This window comes from Enhydra lutris, unplaced genomic scaffold (genome assembly GCF_002288905.1).
Source record: "Enhydra lutris kenyoni isolate GAN:26980312 unplaced genomic scaffold, ASM228890v2 scaffoldscaffold17, whole genome shotgun sequence".
Taxonomy (NCBI): domain Eukaryota; kingdom Metazoa; phylum Chordata; class Mammalia; order Carnivora; family Mustelidae; genus Enhydra; species Enhydra lutris.
Genome location: NW_019154101.1, coordinates 26,825,902 through 26,847,146, shown reverse-complemented (window position 1 = coordinate 26,847,146; position 21,245 = coordinate 26,825,902). Strand labels below are relative to the sequence as shown.

The following is a 21,245-nucleotide window of genomic DNA, read 5'->3' as shown; positions in this document are numbered from 1 at the left end:
TAGAAATTAAAGGAACACGGTTGAATCAGTGTTGATGTACAAAACCTCTCCCACTGTGCCAGATACATAATGGATGCTTGGTAAATGTTTGCTGAATGAATGAATAGTTGAGCGCACTTACGTTTCTTAACTCTATTCTTACATATGTGTTTTATGTTAGGAATACTTACCTTACATAAGGCTTGATCCTTCTAATAAATGCGCTTTTGTGGTTCACCTTTTAAAATATCCATTGAGTCTCAACAACTCAGTGGGTTCGAGAGATACAAAAATAAGTAAGACTAGTTTTTGCCTTTAATAAGGAGTTTACTTTCAAGTCAGGGAGCTAAGTAATTTAATAATTTCAACTTATATGCTAATATGGTATTAGAGATTTGAATTGTGAAGCTCAGGTGTCCTGTTTATTACACTTTGAAGCTATTCCAAATACCACCTCCATTTTGGCTTTCTGGGTTGCCCTCCAGTAGAAGACCAATGATGCTCCTTAAGGGAAGCATTTTTATAGCACTTAATGGTCCTGCTTCCTCTTTGGGCTTATGTGATGTGTTTTCCTTTCCTTTTATTTTTTATGTAAATATAGGAGGCCTTATTTTACTTACATTTTCATGAGAAAGCATTCATGAAAAGCATCTAGCACTCAGTTAAATGCATCGATTAGGCAATAACATAATGGGAACATTCCTAGTAAACATCATTCTGTAAGATACTGTGTTATCAAAAGGATTGTTTCAGAGTGACAGGGTCATCAGCTAAAGCATTTCTCTTGTGAGGAATTTCAGCATCTTTGCAATCTAAGCAGCAATGACTAAGTCTAGCTTTTGTTTATAACTAGTTTGTTAAAGAGTCTCCCTTTCTCTTTGTGATTGCTACTAGTTCTGTTACTATTCATCACCTGTATTACTCCTAGTGGAGATAAGCAAAATGTAGAGCCTCTTAGAACAGTTGTGTTGCTATAACAACCAGGTTTTTTTCCTCCTGAGACTGGATTTGTGATGATCCTTCTCAGTGGTTATGATATTATAACCAAGATGATCTGGATATAATTAAGAATTCTAGGTATTAGGTGGTCAAAAATAAATACCCATTATACTTCATGTCTTTTGTTTCCTACAGTGAACATATATGTATATTTATACGTTAGCTTTAAAAAAAAAAAAAATCCCCTGCCTAACATTGTACTCCTATCTCAAACCACCAGAAGTCCTCTCCCATTTCCACAAAAGGGGACAACCAAGGTCTATTCAGTTCCTGCATCCAGCACGAAGTCTTGAGAGTGATTTCCTTTCCATTCCTCTGTTTCAGCAAGATTCAATTATAGTACTCCTTAGCCATTGGACCAGAGAGTATGTGTAACCACCCCACACCCTGTGTAAAACATGGGAGGATGTTGGCAGGGGCGGAGACAGTGAACACACCTAAACAGGTACATTGCAGAGCGAGGAAGAAAACATTGGAGGTTAGTTGCCCCTCCGCAGCCAGAAAGATGGTCACGATTCACATTAATAATTTACTCTCCTTTAGTAGCCATTCCATGTCCCTTTTGCCTTCATTCTACACCTTGTCTGTGGAGTAACCTGGACTCTCAAACCTGGGTTGTTGCTTCTGCTCTTGTGCTTAATGATTAAGGATGGCAGCATTAGCAAGTTCTCCCCCAGCTAATCTCCAAGGACATGTTCCCACTCCTCTTTCTCACTTGGGTGTGGGTGGGCACAGGCCCACATCCCTTTAACAGATACCTCCATGGATACTATACTGTTCTGGCTCCATATGGCTACATGGAATTTCAGTTTCTGCTCTGGTAGAAACATGGTTTATAGCCTTCACTTGAATATTGTCTTTAAATTAACCTCCAGGCATGGAAGGAAATTTGCAAATGGATAATTGAGTGTAAATGTGAAATGTTTCTTTTAATTTTCACCACTTAGTTCCCAAATCTAGTTTTCTTCCTGGCTCAGGGTAAAACAGCACCCTGGAGTGGCTCAGGATAAAACAGCACCCTGGAGTGGTTGTTCTTGGAGAGCATAAAGAGCCTCCCGTAGGACAGAGCTTTACCTTCCTGGGATATGGTCCCCCAAGTGACACCACAATTGAGTCTCAAATGGACCAGTAAACATTTTAGAAAGTCCAGCACCTCCTAGATAATGGACTGCTGGCCAGCTGGGAAACTCCATTGTCTTTGGAAGATCTGTCCATTTTTTTTTTCTCTGTAAAGTGGGTATCTTTTTTTTTTTTTTTTAAAGATTTTATTTATTTATTTGAGAGAGAGACAGTGAGAGAGAGCATGAGAGGTGAGAAGGTCAGAGGGAGAAGCAGACTTACCGCGGAGCTGGGACCCCGATGCGGGACTCTATCCTGGGACTCCAGGATCATGACCTGAGCCAAAGGCAGTTGCTCAACTAACTGAGCCACCCAGGTGCCCCTAAAGTGGGTATCTTAATCAGAAACTCTAATATGTAAAGTACCATGGTTGTGACTAATGCATGGATTAGGAAGCTGGTGGAAGCATGGGGGAAGGGAGTAGAGGAAGCACAACACAATCCGTAATCACCGTTTCAGTGAACATAAAGTTCTGCTTCATTCAAGATTGAAGAAGCATAATTATCTTGTCACTTGGTGGCTGGCTAATGCTCCCAAGAATGGCACCATATCCCATATTAGCTTTTGGTTGCTTTTGCTACAAATTGGTATATGGCAGTGCCAGTAATCTCGATAGTCTCAGTAAGGGGAAATTGGTGAGCCTGTATGTGGCTTTTATTCCTATACCATAGGTAGTCTACTGTTACCAAACAAGTGCTGTACGAGTTGGGGCAAGGGACAGGCTGACATATGCAGAACGAAATACAGGAAGAGATACACCAACAGGATAATACAACACCTAATCCATCTAGTAGGCAACTCAAGGCACTTGGTTATCTAGTACACACCACTGTTTCCTTTTTATACAGGCCTCAGTAGCAAGACTAGAACTGTTCCTCAAAATGGTAACATTGGTTGCAGAGGGCATGATCTTGCTTCAGGATTCTAAAGGACCCCTCTGTGTTTTCCTGTTGGGACATGGAACTCGTTTTGTAGAGTATCCTGCTATTAACATGGGCACTGAAGTTGCCATTAGATCACCTGAGCAATTAAAACCAAATATAGAGCTACTCCTGCCCCGACTTGAGCTAGCTAGCAGGATAGTCTTTTCTTTGGAGGAGTTAAAGCCAGAGCTGGCAACCTTTTGGGGCATTCAGTAAAATGGGAGCAGCGTGAAGTCTCATGAAGCACTGTTCCCCAATTGTATTTGAGACTGCAGAGAAAGCAGTTCGTCATTTACTTTGCAGAGGTATGTCAACATTCCATACAGATTAATGGACTAGGAGGAGACAGGACCCTATATTTTCATGGAATTTATCTTCTACTTGCTGTCGTGCTTAACATCCTTCCTAGGCACCTAAAAGTTTATGGTCACTTCTTGCTTTTCAGGTCCTTAAAAGCAAATAGAAACAGTGCATTGGACTACTGTAGTGTTCTGTAGGAGGAGATAATCAGTATCTTTGAAAACTAAATTGGAGTACAGAGGCAAAGAGTTTATGTAACCCTGAGATAGACTGTGAAGTCTCACTACTGTTCCACCCAGCTGAATGTGACCCCTTGCCATGTTCTCTGTTTTTAAGTTATGTTTACCAAACCGGCAGGCATATACAAGGTGCTGGAGATTGTGATGGTCTGTTCTAGAAACAGATCAGATTTTGGAGATCATTGCAATTGGAGTTAATCTGAATAAGCTTCTGCTAAGCCTTCTTGACTATTTGCATTTCCAGGTGGAGCAGTTAATGAGAATAGCTCAGCTTGTGGTAGCATTTCTGAGCATATCCGTAGGATGCTGCCCTTGGTTTTACTCAGTGAGACTGCAGAGCCCCTGTGGCTTCTGATTGCTTCTTCCCCATAAGAGCCTTCACTCAGGGAGTAAGGATGAGAACTGGACTTGCTGAGTATGTCTGTTAAAAATGCTGGGGAGAGGACCACTTGATAGATTTTAGGTTCCCACTGGGCCTGTCGGAAGCAGTTCTATATAATTCCTTTTAATACCTGAACAATTTTATGTAGCATTCATAGGTTAGAGTTGATTCTGCTTTTTAAGATCACTAGGCTTGTTGATCTTTTTTTTGCTATTCATTTATTCAGTGAATAATATTGAAGCCCCTCTTCTCGGCCCATTTTTGTACTGGCTTGTCTGACCTTTCTGTTATTTCTAGTTCTTCATATGTTACGGATATTGCTTCTTCCTGGTTTGTCTCTACCTTTTTTTTTTAAGGTTTGTTTGTTTTTTTTTTTAAAGATTTTATTTATTTATTTGACAGACAGAGATCACAAGTAGGCAGAGAGGCAGGCAGAGAGAGAGAAAGGAGGAAGCAGGCTCCCTGCTGAGCAGAGGGCCCCATGTGGGGCTCGATCCCAGGAATCTGGGATCATGACCCAAACCAAAGGCAGAGGCTTTAACCCACTGAGCCATCCAGGCGCCCCTGTTTTTAAGGTTTTTGATGGTAATTGTATCTTTACTTGCTTATTTCTCTTAAGTTGTACCATTCCGTTACGTGGAAAGTTATCAGTGAAGTTGAATTTCTCATATGTTTATTTGCTTGTTATAAATTTCATGATGACATCTTTTATCCTTTTTGCACTGGACTATTTTTCTGTTATTGATTTGTAGGAGTTTTCTTTTTCCTATATTTAGGGATATTAAGCCCTTTGCTCATCATATGCTGCAGATGTTTTCACACACACACACACACACACACACACACACACACACTATTTATATATATATATATCTGTAATACGGATACACATTTGCATGTAGCATTAAAAAATTATTTGTGTTGCCAGGTTTAACATATTTTCTTCCATGGCTTTTAGTTTTATATCATGCTTAGATAATATTTTATCCCTTACTTCAAGATCATAAAAAGATCATAATGATAAATTTGTGTTTATTATTTCATGTAGCAGTTTAATGGTTTCAACTTTTAATATTTAACTAAATAATTTCTGATTTATTTTGTTGTATGAGGTATGGTAGTTTTCTGTTTCAATCCTAAGTGGTTAGTCATTTTCCTGATGTCATTTATTGAATTAAGCTGTTTTTTCTCAACTTAATACAACTTTTTTCAATGACAAGAACCCTCTAGAGATGAGATAAATGCTCACACTACAGACAAAAATAAATCTTATCAACTTATTTTTGAAAATAAAAGCTTTAAACTCCTATAAGGCAGTCCAGAAAAGCCTGTTGAGATTCAGAAGGAAATACGTAACTCACGGCAAGTAGCCCATAAGTTAAACACAGCAAACAACATTGCTCTGCCCTGCAAAAGAAAAATCTACTACCTCCCCCCAAAAAGGCAAAAAGAAATTCTGTTGAAACTAGCCAAATGGTTAACAGTTGCTCTATGCTATATGATTCCTTTCCAGTATTTTTATTTTTCAGCTTCGACCTGAAAGCAGTGTCATTACATCATCCTCGGTGAACAAAGTTATCCTGCATTTGGGATACAGTCATTCCCTTGATCCCGTAAATAAGTAATGACTATTTAAAAACATTTAAGCTGTATAAATAAACCACTCATTTAAAATAAAAAGATTGGTGAGTCAGATCATTTTTCTCTAGTTCTTGGAAATGTGCATATTCTTTACTTTGGAGGTGGATTTTCAGCTTCTACTTGACATTTTATTTGTCTGCACACATGTATATAGCTACAGGACCTCCCCATTTGTGAGGAATAACCTTTTTATAAAAATTGCAGTGTTTATAGAGTTTGGATTGTGAGCTTAGCCTGAATTTTAACTCTTAACTTTTAATTTTAAATATTTAGTACCTACAGAAAAGTGTAGTGCAGTGAACTTTCTGTATGACCTTCACCTGGCTCACCAGTTGTTGACATTTTCCATTTTTGTTTTGTATCTCTCTCCAAATTCAAATTTCAAAATCAAATTCAAGCATCTTCAGTAGCCCCACATTTGTTTTTTAGCGTTTCTTTTCCTTCTGATTTAGAATCCAATCCAAAACCCTATATTGCTTTTGGGTATTTTAGTAATTTGGATGGTTTAGTTCTTTAATTTGGAAAGCTCCCCTGCCTTGTCTTTTTTTTTCCTCTTTCATGGCATTGATGTTTTTAAAAGCCCAGACCTGTTGTTTTGTACATTATCCTGCAATCTAGATTGGTCTGTTTTTTGTCCCCTTGTGATTAGATTAAACATTTTGGTTAAACATTTTGGTAAAAAAAAAAAAAAAAAATATGTAGATCATATTGTGACTTTCTCATTGCATCATCTCAGGAAGCTCGTCATTCCAATTTGTCTCCTTGGTGTTCCTAAATTTGATTATTTGTTCTGGGACTCCTGGGTGCCTCAGTCAGTTAAACGCAGGACTCTTGACTTGAGCTCAGGTCATGATCTCAGGGTTGTGAGATCAAGCCCTGAGTCAGTCTCTATGCTGGGCATGGAACCTGCTTAAAATTCTCTCTCTCCTTCTCCCCCCACGCACATTCACAAACACACTCCCTCTTTCCTTCTCTCTCTAGAATTAAAAACAAAAAAAATTTGATCATTTGTGGCTTTTTTTAAAGATTTATTTTATTTTATTTATTTTAGAGAGAGTGAGCAAACACCTGCACACATGGGGAGGGGCAGAAGGATAGAACAGACTCTACACTAAGCAGGGAGCCCAAGTCTGGTCTCCATCTTACGACCCTGAGGTCATGTCCTGAGCTGAAATCAAGAGTCTGATCTTTCATTCACTTTGTAATCCACTGACTTATGTAACTGTTACAATTATTTTCCTCACAGTTTTTAGGCCAGTAGTTAAGTGAAGGTTCATGTGCCATTGTTGTAAATGTTCTGAGGAGCTAGGGAGGAAAATAACATTTTTGGATCATGAATGCAGTTTCACCTGTTTACAACCCCACACAATTTCCTCTTGAAAATTAAGTCATCATTGTAACTGGGATTTAAAGAAACCACTTAATCTTCATTTTTTTCTCAATTAACATTTTCTATATTCATCTCTTTGTTCTTTTTTCTTTTTCTAATTGTCCAATTGCCTGTATTAATTTCTGACTTTAATTTCTGTTGCCCTAACATTTATAACAATTACATATTTATCTTTTCATCATAATAGCTGCGGAAATACAGAGGAGTCTGAATCAACTTGGAACACCTCAAGATTCACCTGAATTGAGGCAACAGCTGTAAGTGTTTAATAATTAAAAAAAAAAAAAAGAAAAAAATCACTGTTATGTTGCTTTGATGGTCTATAGTGTTATGTTTACTGGAAAAACAATGGAAAGTTAATAAGATTTTTCAGCTCCTTTATTTGTACCAACATTTTGTGTATGTATTTCCCTATTCCGGGTAGGCAGGTTATTTTTCTTTATTTTAAAAAGCTGGCTCACTAGCAAAGCAGGACTTTGTTAGTTGCCTTTTTTATACTTAATTGAATAGGTTGTTTTGATGATTTTGGAAAAATGCTATTCTAAGCCTCTCTATGTGATTTTTTTTTCCCATAACTAACAGTTGCTTCAGTGACTAGATTTTTATTTGGTTTAGATCTAGGACATTTTCAGTATGAATGGCTATCCGTAAAAAATTTATACCTAAATCCTTGAATTTCAGAAAGGATTAGCCTTTGTTTAAGAAAAAAGAAAGGTTTTAGTGAAGTTATATATGCAGTACATGTTTCAGGAAAATAATATGCTGTTAGAAGAACAGCAGTCATACTTTGTGGTGTAACAGATTTTACAGTGTTTTTAAACATTTTTTCATCTGAATCTTTCTCATCTAGAGTAAAAGACATAGATCAAAACAATTATTTTCGGGGTGCTGGACTAGCTCAGTCTTCAAGCATCTGTCTTCGGCTCAGGTTATGATCTCAGGGTCCTGGGATGGAGCCCTCCCTGTATTAGGCTCCCTGCTCAGCGGTAGTCTGCTTCTCCCTCTGCTTCTCCCTGTGTGATCTCTCTTGCACTCGCTCTCAAATAAGCAACTAAAAATTGTTAAAAAAAAAAATTTTTTTTTTTTATTTTGTTCAAAAGGAAAGTATTTCTCATGGGGGTGTGATAATTTGCCTAACATCATTGTGAACCTGAATCTTAAATCATAATTCAGTGCCATTACAGCCATATTTCAAGTAATATATATATATGTAGTAAGTGATATTCCAAACAACATTAGCTATATAAGGAAAAAATTACAAAGAGAAAGGAATTAAAAGATAGGTGATGGGAATTCATGTTTTTTATGAAGTACATTTTGAAGAATTTATAGTTCTGTCTAATTTATACTTTTACTGCAGTGAGAGATATTGGGATGGTAAAAATGCCACAAGTCTAAATAATAAATCAGCATTTGTTAAACTAAAATGGAATAGAGGGGCACCTTGGTGGCTCAGTCAGTTAAGCGTCTTACTCTTGATTTCGGTGCAGTTCATGATCTCAGGGTGGTGAGATCAAGCCCCATGTCAGGCTCCCCACTCAGTATGGAGTCAGCTTACTTTCCCCTCTGTTGTTCCACCCCCCTACCCCCCACCTTATGCACACTTTCTCTCTCTCAAATAAATCTTAAAAAAAAAAAAAAAACTAAAGTGGAATAGAAACACGTAATTCTTAATAGATAAAATAGTTTGCTAAGGTTGATAGTGGAGATTGTGAGTAGGTAGATATCAGTAAGTCTTCTTTTCAGAAATTTAGCTGTCTTACATTTTCTAAAGATTTTAAAAGGCATATTAAAGGTAAGGTAGGCAGAAAATAGATAAAAGTAGGTTGTAATTCTTCCTTATTAGTCAAATACAGGTATCTATATTTAAAAATACTCTTATACAATATCTCATTATTTTAAAGGATCCCAAGTGTGACTAATAAGTGTTTAAAATAAGAGATAATATATTTGATAAGTACTGATGTTGTAATTTGTAAAGCACCACATTAATATAAGCTTTTTTTTTAGAGTAAAGTTCTTTAGTTAAAAATCTGACATTTTGGGACGCCCGGGTGGCTCAGTTGGTTAGGCATCTGCTTTCGACTCTAGTCCTGATCCCAGGGTCCTGAGATTGAGTCCCACAATGGGCTCCTTGCTTGGCGACGAGCCTGCTTCTCCCTCTGCCTCTGCTGCCACTCTGCCTGTTTGCATGCATGCTCCCCCCCCCCCGACTAATAAATAAATCTTAAAAAAAAAAAATCTGACTTTTTACTTTATAAGCTAGCTAGCAAGACAGATACAGATGCTGATACAATTTACTTCTTTTATTGTGTTCTTTCTCTTTACAGAGAAATGCTATTGTTTTTTCCACAGCAAACTTAAAAAGTAGTAAATGCATATTATTATTTATTACCTCTTCTCCTCTTTTTTTAAAGTGTCTATAAGGATATAAATGTCCAGATTGAGATAAGACTGATAAGCCCTGGGAACTGGATGGTCTCAGGCGACAAATCCTCTTCATTTATTCAACTGACCTCTCAGTTGTGGGATGCAGACAGAAGGCTCCCACCATCCCACCCCCACAACTAAAACATCAGACATCCCACAGTTTGGCTTTCACTCAAGTCATCTTCCTTTCTAAATGGCTGCTGAGATTTATTTCTCAAAGCTTGATTGCTCCTTGTGAGTAAAGAATTTTCTCCATGTAATATTTGCTCAATATTTATCAAGAAATAGAATCTGGAATTTTTTTTTTTTTTTTTAAGTAGGCTCCATGCCCAGTGTGGGGCTTGAACTCACAACCCTGAGATTAAGAGTCACGTGTTCTACTGACTGAGCCGATCAGGTGCCCTGAAATTTTTGTTTTCATAGAAAAAATTCAGAGCCAGTCTATAAAATAGTGGTTTTTAGCAAACTATTCGTCAGCTGCCAGAGTTGTAACTTAAAAAAAATCTTTGTTCTTTCGCTATAACGTGTGTTTTCTCACTTTAGGCAACAGAAGCAGCAATATACTAACCAACTTGCCAAGGAAACAGATAAGTACATTAAAGAGTTTGGCTCTCTGCCCACCACCCCCAGTGAACAGGTATCATGCCTTAAGACACATTGTTGATGTAGTGAATGTGAAAGAAATCACATACATTGTAGGGTCTTTGAACTGTTACTCTAGAAAGGAAATTAAGGGGGGAAAACTATATTTGAGATTAGTTCGCAGAACACAAAACTATATTTAATTGCCCATGTAGTATCCTGTGGTTCAATAAAGCAAAAATTATTTCCATGCAGTTGCCCTGACCCATAATTAAGCAAGTGCTCAGAAAATACTTCCTGAGTAATTGTTTCCTGGCCTTCCAGGGCTGACTCCATGTGACATGCACACTCATTCAAGATGTGAGGTTTCCTAGGGGCGCACATTTATTTCCTTGCTTATTATTTAGCGGAAGTTATTCCTTAGGTAAGAGCACAAGGTTTTATTTTCCTAAAAAGAAAACAAAAAGAACTACTTCAAAATAATGTCAAAGTCATGGCCCGGTTTTTAGGATGAAAATTTGAGGTGAGAAATCCAACATTATGGACCTTTTGCCTCAAGATAGCAAATACACATAGCATTTGAACATGTCAGAGTGTTAAATTGAGATTTAATCAGTAGGGCCCCATAATTGGAGAGTGAGTGAGAATTTCAGAATAAAATGAGGAGCCAACTAGTGGTGAAACAACTTTTGCGAATTCTGTAAAACTTTACGGCTTGATTCTAGTAGGTTTCTCCCCCTTTCCTCTAGCGTCAAAGGAAAATACAGAAGGATCGCTTAGTGGCTGAATTCACAACATCACTGACAAATTTTCAGAAGGTCCAGAGGCAAGCTGCAGAGAAAGAGAAAGAGTTTGTTGCTCGAGTAAGAGCCAGCTCCAGAGTGTCCGTAAGTATTTAATAAGGCATTAGAAAGTGACTATGGTGTTTCCTTGAAAGACTACATTAGCATTTTTCTAAGTCGTAAGGGTGTGTGACTATCTTGGAAATCAGTATTTGAATATTTACTTTCAGGTTTTTCAGCTCAGTTTTAAAAAGGATGATAGTTATATATTGCTGTGGAATCAAAGATTGCAGATTATTATACAATAATTTGGAAGCATTTTGTCAGAGAAGACTGGGGTCAGACCCAGAGTGATATTCCCACACTGATTTGTATTAGAGGCTGTCACTTTCTGTAGGGGCTCACGTAGGGAACACTTTACTCCTGGGTTATATGAAGATGATGAAAATGAACAGAGTCCATATATTTTGTGAATATTAATTATAACCCTGGGGAAAATAAACCAAAGGATAACTTTGGAGTGGAATTTTTAGTTAATCTAATTTTAAATTCCCTTTGAAACTATTGCAGGTTGTTTCCTTATTCCTTAATGCAGAGGCTCCAGGACTATAATACATTTTAATCAAATAATATTTATTATTTGGCCCTTGAGAATGTTTAATGAATTCCTTCCTTTTCAGGTTAGGATACAATTTTATTATTACTCGAAGCACTTGACCTAGAAAATGAGAACAAAAACATTTTTCTTTCTCTCCACACACACACACACACATACACACACACACACACACACAAATCAGTTTAGATTATTATAGAGAAAATGTGAGTGTTGGTGGTTTTTTGTTTTTGTTTTTGTATTTTTTGCCCCTTCTCAATCCATTCTATTACTAAATTTTCCAGGGTGGTTTTCCTGAGGATAGCTCCAAGGAAAGGAATCTTGTATCCTGGGAAAGGTAAGAAATACAAAACATGCAGAGCAAAAGATAATTTTTCAAATATATTTTATACATTTTGGTCCCTGGAATAAAAGGAAAGCTTTCGGCTTACTGTATCATGACTATCCTAGTTGTTTTTAAATAGGAAGCTATAAATTTTAATTTTTTTTTCAGAATAATTATTTATAAAGTCTATAAATACATAAAATATTCCAATATAGCAGTAATACTTTGTAAATAATTATTTACCCAAGTATATATGACTGACCTAATTATTATTTGATGCAGATTATTTCCTCCTGTGACGTTTGAGTCAACCAAAAAGGAACACCCAGTTGCCAAATATAGCTTCCCATAATTAAATAATAACTCTAAAAAAATCAATGAAATGAAACATGAATACTTTGACGAAAAGATATTCTATTTCATGTTTCTTGAATAAAGAAAGAAGTCCCATTAGTTTAATACCATTCCTTGTTTTTTCTCCCCATGTTCTGTTCTGTCTGTTAGCCAAGCTCAACCTCAGGTGCAGGTGCAGGATGAAGAAATCACAGAGGACGACCTCCGCCTTATTCAGGAGAGAGAATCTTCTATTAGGCAACTTGAAGTAAGCTTGATGTGGCAGTTGGATGGCTGCTCTGTTCTCTGCATGTCTGTCCTCAAGATGCTTAGACAGTTGTGGGGGAGGGGCCTGAGAAAGAAAACTAAATATATCCATGTGGTGGCATTTCGTATAAATGAGAATAATTCCCTTTTTAAAAATAAATCGTGTTAGAATTTGTGCTAAGATGAGAGAACATACCTCCCTCATCTCCAGCTTTTGTTTTTTTATCCTGTCAGATCATCTCAGGTCCTTAGCATGGAGAAAATCTCAGTCCAGATGTGTCTGCTCAGGGAGTCTGGATGGCTTCCAGAGCACACACTACAACTCAGAGCCACATGAATAACTTGACAGGGACTTTACAGGTCTTTTATTTCTCCGTAGTAGGTTGATTGTGTCAAAGAGAGTTGAAGGGTTAATAAGCATAAGTTCTTGTGGAACCTACCTATTCTCTAGAAGGCTTGTTGAGGGTTTTTAAGCACCATGTGATAAATTCTTTGCACTATCTCATTTCGTTCTCATAAAAACCATGAAGTAGTTAACTGTGTCATCATCATCACCATTTTATAGATGGGGAGACTAAGACACAGGATGAATATGTAAGTTTTTCCCCCCAATAGAATATTTAAACTTTACTCTTTAATTAGGCAAAATAATACTTATCATATATTAAAGAAAAGATAAGTTAAAAGTTGTTCATCACTATTCCATTGCATAATCAAATTTATTAATTAAAATTTATACTTAATGTTTTATACTTTTATAATGTCAAATTGATATGTAAGCTTTTACTAGAAATAAATCATAACAATGATATTTTATATGCTTACGAGGAAATACTATTGCTTGTGATAACAGAACTATCAGATTACATAAACAAAAACTCAGTGACCCAGGGCCATTCTCTGTTACAGATTCCTGGTTTCCATGCTGCCTCGTTTGGTATTTTTAATGTTATAAACTTAACTTTTAAGGAACTAGTTCCAGTTATTCAAGATCATCTTACTTAAGATTGCTTCTAATCACATCATTTCCTGATAGTTCCAAAATTTATATATTAAGCCTAGATATATTCTCACTTGTGTCTAAGTGGTGGTTTGGGGGTTTTTTTGGTGTGGGGGGGTTAATTTTCCCCTTTTGTGGATTGGGGCTGAATTTCTGATTATAGTAACATATGCCTCTTTCTCTCAGGCTGACATTATGGATATTAATGAAATATTTAAAGATTTGGGGATGATGATCCATGAACAAGGAGATGTGATAGGTAAGCCTCGCTGGGGTGGGATCACACTTCATGCAGTTTACCTGCTGTAATGTCTCAAGCAAGAGTGACCCCTGTCTCTCCAGGAACCCCTGGAATTAAAAGCACAGGCTCTACCAACAGACAAAGCATCACCTTTGGCATTATCTAAAACAGATCTTATCTTTGACTCCCACTGATTAAATCAACCAGCTTCATTTATTTGTGAAATGAATCTCACCAGAGTCTGTGGCCGCCAGGATCATGGAGGCGGCGTGCAGTCTCACTGCCGCCTGTTTGCTGGACCCCTGGTTTCCGTCTCAGCCCCTACCAGTTCTCGTCACACCAGCTACTTCCTGGGAAACCTGTGTTCTTTATAATTGTACATGCGACCTTGTCTTTTAGACCAGAGGGGATAGGTAGTCGTTTGGTGGTCATTTATTCCGGTGTCTTTTCAGTACAGTAATATAGTGGTATTACTTAGATGTGAAGCATTCTTTTACAAATTAAAAAAAAAAAAAAATCAGTGGCTAAGACTCCCTGTCAGTTTTAAATGGAGTAGCTCTTCTGTTTAGGTGTAACTGTCAGCCCTGACGAGTGTCCTGATCATTTTGATCATTTAGAAATACGAAGATCTCAGTGGACATGTCCAAAGATAGATTTCAGATTTTTCTGCATTTGAAAATATTCATTGAAATACTTGGATCTGTATTTTGCCATAGCTGTTACTTGTCCATTCTTACCCTTCTCTGTAGCCACAGTAGATCATAGGGTAAGATTTCAAAACCAATTCATTCGTTCATCCAGTACGTGTTTATTGAGTGCCTGCTGTACCCGGGCACAAATCTAGGCATTGGGGATTGAGCTGAAATTAAACAAGTGGTAAAAGACCCTGCCATCATGAACCTTGTAATCTAATTGGAGGAGAGAGAGAATTTTTACAAAAGGAAAGAAAAGTAAGTAAATGCCGATAAGTGCTCTCAGGAAAGTAAGGCAGGTAGTAGGATGGGGAATGTTACTGCTTTACTCGGGTGGTCAAGTAAGACCTTACTGACAGGTAACATTTTAGTGAAGACTTCTTGGAATTAAGGGAGCAAGTGAAAGAAAATTTTCCAGGTAAAGCAAACGGCAAGTGCAAAGGCCTTCAGGTGGAAGCAAGTCTGATATTTTTGGTAAGTGAAACGAGCAAGAGGGAGACAGAGATGACGTCATAAAGTTTGGCACCATGCAGGGCTCTGAGCCCCGGTGAGGACTTGCATTCCTATTACCAGATGGGAAGCCAAAAGAGGATTTGAGCAGAGGAGTGTTATCATCCAACTTGAGTTTTAATAGACTCACTTTGGCTGTGAGTTTGAGAGCAGACTGTAAAGGGACAAGACCAGAAGCAGAGAGACCTCTTCCAAGGTGATGGCAGGAGTCAGGGCGGGCAGCGTGTTGCCTCAGATCAGGATGGAAGCAGCGAAGCAGTGAGAAGTGATGGAATCCTGGACAGCTGTAAAATGCAGAGCCAAGAAGACTGGGTGACTGGCTGGATGTGGGTGTGAGAGGGAATTAATTCAAGGACAACTCGTAAGGGTGGGGACAAGCCCAGGGAAATGATGATGTTGCCATTTTCTGAGATGAGGCAATCAGGAACTGGAGGGGTCTGGAAGGACGGAGAGCAGCGACTTGGGGATATGTTAAGTGTGAGGTGCCATTTGAAATGAAGGAGGCTTGCTTGGCAGTCACAAATTCAAAGTGAAAGAAATCAATGTCGTTTTTGGGGTTTTTTTGGTACCCATGCTCAGCTGTGAGGAGGGAGGGTGCAGGTTGGGGTGTTGTCACAAAAGTCTGACCGAAGTAGGTGGCAAGGGAGCCGATGGTGAGTGCAAGAAAGCATGGTTCCGTGGTGTCCCAGGAGATCTAAGCTGGGTCAGGAGGAAGGTGAGAGCATGAAGTGTAGTGAGGGGCAATGAAAGGGTCAGTGGTAGGGGTCAGTAAAGTCAGGGTGTTGGAAAGAGCGTGCTAGACAGCAGATGATGCTCAGAGAGTGAGGTTTGAAACTGAGTTTATGGAGAAGTTGCAGTTTTCAGTAATGATGAGGCTTGGGATATGATCATGGAGGTGGGTGGCTGGGATGGGGAAACAGGCGAAGTCATTGAAAAAGTGTGGTCAAGGCACGGAGAAAGCAGGGTGTTAGCAGGTCAGCAGCTGGCTTGAGAAACTGGCAGTGTGTATAAGAGAAGCATTGAAGGGTCCATCAGTGAATCCAGAGCTAAAATATTCAAAGAATAAAGGAAAGGCCTTGCGTTCTACAAACGTCTGCTACAGGGGTTTGAAGGCATTTGCAAGCGTGAGCTTTAAGCTGAGTGTCGGTGGGGAGAAGGGAGAGGCCCTGGTCTCAGGCTGCAGGGTGCTACTGGTTCTCCCTCTCGGCCAAAGCAGGGAGGGAAGGGCAACTGTCGCCAATTAAGAAGGCTGCCTGAGCCCTCAGGGAGGGCTTGGTTTCAGCCCGCAAGTAGGTTGGTGATGACCATGAGCAAATGATGGTTTTCAAGACAGCGTTTACTCTCAGGAGCAGTTGTTAGATGTCTGGTGCTGCCTTGACCATGAGCACACAGACTGCATAATACTTTTTGGGGGTTACCAGGTAAAACTGGAATTGTGTCATAATAAGAGTGATCCAGTTTCTTTCCAAATATCTGTGTGTTGTTTGGATCGTTTGAAGAATGGTGTAGGGAAGACTCAGAGCCAGTTTAAAAAGAAATTCAGCTTTGCCGTATACTGCCAGCATTAACATTTGAATAGTGAACATGTTTGGTCTTATGTTGCATGAAGTCTTGTGACTTAGGCAGCTCTCTTACTGGGGCATCAACACACATCTAACAGCTGTGCGTGTGTGTGTGTTTTATTTTAAAGACAGCATAGAAGCCAACGTGGAGAATGCGGACGTGCACGTTCAGCAGGCAAACCAGCAGCTGTCAAGGGCAGCAGAGTATCAGGTAATATTAACCACAGTGAGTTATCTTGTAATTTAGGCTTTCCAACCTGTGTGTGTGTGTGTGTGTGTGAGAGAGAGAGAGAGAGAGAGAGAAAGAGATTGATCAGGTATAAAGTGGCGAGAGATGTTAAAATTTAAAATCCCATGGAAGACAGGTCAGAAATCTGCCAGTCCGTTTAAAACTGGGTTTAGCCTGTTTCCTGTTTGTTCTCAGGATCAGACCAGAATTGTGGCCCCAGGGATAGGAAGTTCAATGTCTAAACTCCTGAGAGGAGCGGTGGACAGACACCTTTAGGCATTTCTGGCAGTTGGCTGTTGATGCTATTGTGACCTTCCAAGCCAGAAACATCTTTGATAACTTTCTTCCTCTGTTTCTCTCACTGTTTCCTTCCACCTTTTCTTTCTTTTTTGTCCGTGGCACTCTTCAGTAAGAAGGCAAAGATCTGTGCTCTAGAGAGTTCTCATCAGGTCCTGTGGAACTTATATTCCCTTCAAGTGCCCTTGATCACCGGGTATCATAGGCATTCAGCAGACCCTTCACCAGGAATGAACTGATTTCTTCAGGGCATCAGGTTAATGTAGGGAGTCCGTATACGTGACAGATAGAAAGCATATCAGAGTACTACACAGATATTAGGACCGTGAACTATGCATATGGCATATGATATGTAGACAGTAAGAATGAGGCCAGGCTCTTTGGGAACCCCTAAATACGACCACAGCATTTGCTTTACCTCTTAACACTCCACTTTTTATAGTTGTTCATAATTATTTTCTCAGACCGTGTTGCCTTCTTCTAAAATACCTAAGATATTATCACAATCTTAGATATTTTCAATTTTTTTTCACTTTTCTCATTAACCTCAGAAGTCCCCTTTCATTTCAGTGCCATTTTTCCCTAGGCAAATCGCTGTGTACTTAGTGATACATGGAGAAGAGTGAAGTTGTATAGACACTGCTGAGTTACAGCTATCTGTCCTCAGTGAAGTAATAACGCTACTCACCTTGACCTTCTGTGTGCACGTGATTCAGGTGTGCAGCTCAGGATGATGTCACAGACCGTAGGGATCATTCATGAGTAATTGAACACACACACACACACACACACACACACACACACACGATAATCTATAAATCCCTGCAGTTACTCAAATGTAGTGTTTAGCAGGATTTATCAGTAACTAGGTTTACATGAATTTGTTTTGCTTTGGATTTGGGAGAGATGTAGATACATCTCCAAGTTTTACTTTTCCCCTTCCTTGGGGAAGGACAAACCCTACAGCTACCCTGGGGGAAAGGAGCTCATCTTTCCAAGCCCTACCTCCAGATCTGGAGCTGCCCAGTACTGAATCCCATGGACCCTGGAGGGATGAGGGAAGAGCCATTCAACATGAGTGCTGGAGAAAAAAGCAGCTTCCCTGTAGTTCTCCCTGGAAGTCTTGATAGTAAACTCATGCCTCTGCGAAATATGGTGCTTCTAAATAGTTTGTGTGATCCATGAGTGGAAGGGAAGCTGATCTGTACTCTTACCATTGCCATACCCTGGGACCTCACCATCCCACACAAGAGAGGGTGCCCTGGGTATGTGTCTACAGATCCCCTGGAGGAGGCCTCCGATTGTTCTTACAGGTGTATTACACATGTGTCTATGGGACTCAGGTGGCATCTGGGGAAAATATGTAGGCAAAATGACACTGAAACTCTAGGAAAGTTGTACTTCACATAATAAGGAATATTCCATTGAAAAAATTGCTGAGTATGTGGTATACTGAAAGTCCTCATAGTTTTCGGGAGAATTTCAGAGTCGGAAACCTATCTTTCCATAAATGTTATGGTACTATGTGTTGACAAAGAAAATTTACAAACTTTTCAACCTTGTAAGAAAAAGAATTCTGGGGTGCCTTGGTGTCTCAGTTGGTTAAGCATCTGCCTCCAGATCAGATCATGTGGGACCCACCCCCTCCTAGGGCTCGCTGCTTAGCTGGGAGCCTGCTTCTCTGGCTCCCTTTGCCCCTACCCCTGCTTATGCTCTCTTTTGCTTCTTTTTCTCTCTGTCAAGTAAATAAATAAAATCTTTAAAAAAGAGAGAGAAAGGATTCCTGCATGTTGCTGTGAGATACGCAAGCCCTTAAGGAAATGTGGACATCTGCTGGGCCAGAATGAAGAATGGAACAAAACTTTTAACCTCTATATTTTAAGTGACTGCGTTACAATTTTTTTTAGCTCTTTGTTTTTCATTTGTATGTTGAGATTTTAAATGCAGTTTCCACTAACATTTAAGAATGGGAATTTTGGGGGCGCCTGGGTGGCTCAGTGGGTTAAGCCGCTGCCTTCGGCTCAGGTCGTGATCTCAGAGTCCTGGGATCGAGCCCCGCATCGGGCTCTCTGCTCTCTAGGGGAGCCTGCTTCCTCCTCTCTCTCTGCCTGCTTGTGATCTCTCTGTCAAATAAAGAAATAAAATCTTTAAAAAAAAAAAAAAAAAAGAATGGGAATTTTGGAAACTAATAAATTTACTTCAGGAGAAATGCCCAAACATTTACACTTGCTGATATTTTCAGAGAACTCATTTTAAAGAGCTGCTCTTTGATAAGTTAGCTTTTAAGCTGTTCTTAGTTTTTATACAGAGGTCTACCTCAGTCTATTGCTTAAGTTGGTAATTTTCATTTCTCTGTGTCTCCTTTTGTAAGCCCGACCACACCCAGGAATATGACCAACAAAAAGGGAATAATTGGCCCCTGAATTATATCATTAATTCAGGAAGACTTTTTTTGAAAGAATAGTGCCACTTGTATTTGAAGAGATTTTTGAGAAGCAAAAAAAAAAAAAAAACCACAGCCCAAAATTTGAGGGCAGTTAATTACTATTGATTTTACTCTAGAAATGAGCAAGTGATTTTCAGTTGCTACAGACACTCCAGTACGCCTGTAAACATGGTTTTGTTTTTGCATCTGCAGCGCAAATCCAGAAAAACCCTGTGCATCATCATTTTCATCATTGTCATCGGAGTTGTAATTCTCGGTCTCATCATATGGAAAGTGAAAGGCTAAATTATAAAGGAGAGCGCTATTGCACTACATTCTCTAAATTATCTAGGAAGATTCCTGTAATCATGGGGCTTTTGTATTATTATTTTTAAGTTACTCCATAAAGGATGGCTCCCAGACTTCATTATTTTCCTTTGGGAGGAAATTTTCCTTTGGATTCAATCTGGTATTTCTAACACTGAAAGTTTTTCTCAGTATGACTGCTGGCATTACTTCCACACTTTGCAATCTAATAACTGTGAGGTTTTGTCCACATTGTAGATGCCTTTCACTTATAATTTATTTACCTGTTGACTTAGTTATTGGAATCAGTAAATGTAAAGGTGTGCATGTGTTTCATGGGCGTCTGTCTCTCACAGAGTGATGTATACCCAGATTTGGGTTCCTTCAATTAAAAATCTCAAATTTAATTTCGATTTGGGCCAGTAGAGGAAATATTCTCAATAATTAAAAAAAAAATTATCATACCTGTTTGTGGTGTTTAGTTTGTTTGTTTGTTTGTTTGTTTTCCCTGGTTCATAGCACAAATTACCTATTTAACTTTTCTTGTTGGTTTTCTCTTAAGACCCTTGTTTACTCTAAATGAAGTCAGTGAATAATTTCCTAGAGTATCTCATACTCCCGATGTGTATATATTAAGCATTTGCTGTAGTTTGCCTAGTAAAATACTAAGGATAGATTGTTTTTACATAGGCCCTGTGTAAGTCTGATGTTTGCTGGGGAATGTGTAGTCACTATAAATGTTTAATTTGAAGGAAGAGTATGAAAAATCCATACCTATTGCATTAGGAATCTGAAGACCCCACCTTGTTATTCTGTTGTGTACTTCCACAGCTATTACTGTGGAAAATTAATTACCTTAAGTCGCTTAGAGTAATGGCTACATGTGTATCCTTGGATCAGAATTACTTTGGGGAAGGAACTTTCCCAGAATTATTGTTTTTGAGCACTAACACTTAAAATTTAATGTTTACCTTGCATACCATTTTGTACCTTCCTTCATTAGAAAACAACTTGGATCTTTGCCAATTAACTCACTTGCTTTTTTAAATCAATGTTGTTTTAATGCACTAATCTGAATACTGTAAAGAGGATTATCTTAGTTTACAGTTTGTATTTTATAACGTTCTTACATAGCAGTTTGATAGTGAAGTCAGTGTTTTACATGGCAAAGCTATGAGACTTCAAATGGGAACAAATAAAATACTACATGAGTAAATTGTATCTTTGCAACCAAAATAAAGATGATTTTAAAAGTGTTTGGATATTTCTGTTTCATGAGGACCCTGCTTCTGTGGGACCAACACTTGACACAATCACACACAGCCCTTCTGTCTTTCTGGAGTACTGGTTTATTCAGTGTTTTATTTTGGCAATCTTAAAAGTTCTACTGCTAGCAGAAGCTGCCTTGCGTGTCAGCAAAATGCCATTTTTTTTTTATTTTCCACAAGAGACTGTAGAAAATTTTCTTGGGAGTTAGTGATTGGAAACTTTGAGGCTTGGTGTTTACCAAATTAGTCTGCTTTAGTGAACCAGACGGGCCAGGCCGGAAGAGGAATTTGTACAAATGCTACCAGTGCAAGCCCATCAGGCCTGATTGAACATGTTCTTTCTCTGTAAGAGCGCAGAGAAGCATGTGATAAACCAGTATCTTATAGCTACAGAAAACTCCTAGTGGT

General features: G+C 38.7%; 1 protein-coding gene across 1 annotated transcript in view; it reads left to right on the top strand.

The window, feature by feature from the left end:
- The window catches only part of LOC111147517 (syntaxin 7), a 46,817-nt gene extending 25,984 nt beyond the window's left edge, over positions 1-20,833 (top strand). The window contains exons 3-10 of the mRNA XM_022503558.1: positions 7,160-7,229; positions 9,946-10,039; positions 10,734-10,871; positions 11,667-11,719; positions 12,212-12,308; positions 13,494-13,566; positions 16,441-16,523; positions 19,477-20,833. Of these exons, the coding sequence (XP_022359266.1) occupies positions 7,160-7,229; positions 9,946-10,039; positions 10,734-10,871; positions 11,667-11,719; positions 12,212-12,308; positions 13,494-13,566; positions 16,441-16,523; positions 19,477-19,569 (701 nt within the window). The 3' untranslated portion in view covers positions 19,570-20,833. The remainder of the gene's footprint in view (positions 1-7,159; positions 7,230-9,945; positions 10,040-10,733; positions 10,872-11,666; positions 11,720-12,211; positions 12,309-13,493; positions 13,567-16,440; positions 16,524-19,476) is intronic.
- Positions 20,834-21,245: the final 412 nt, after the last annotated feature.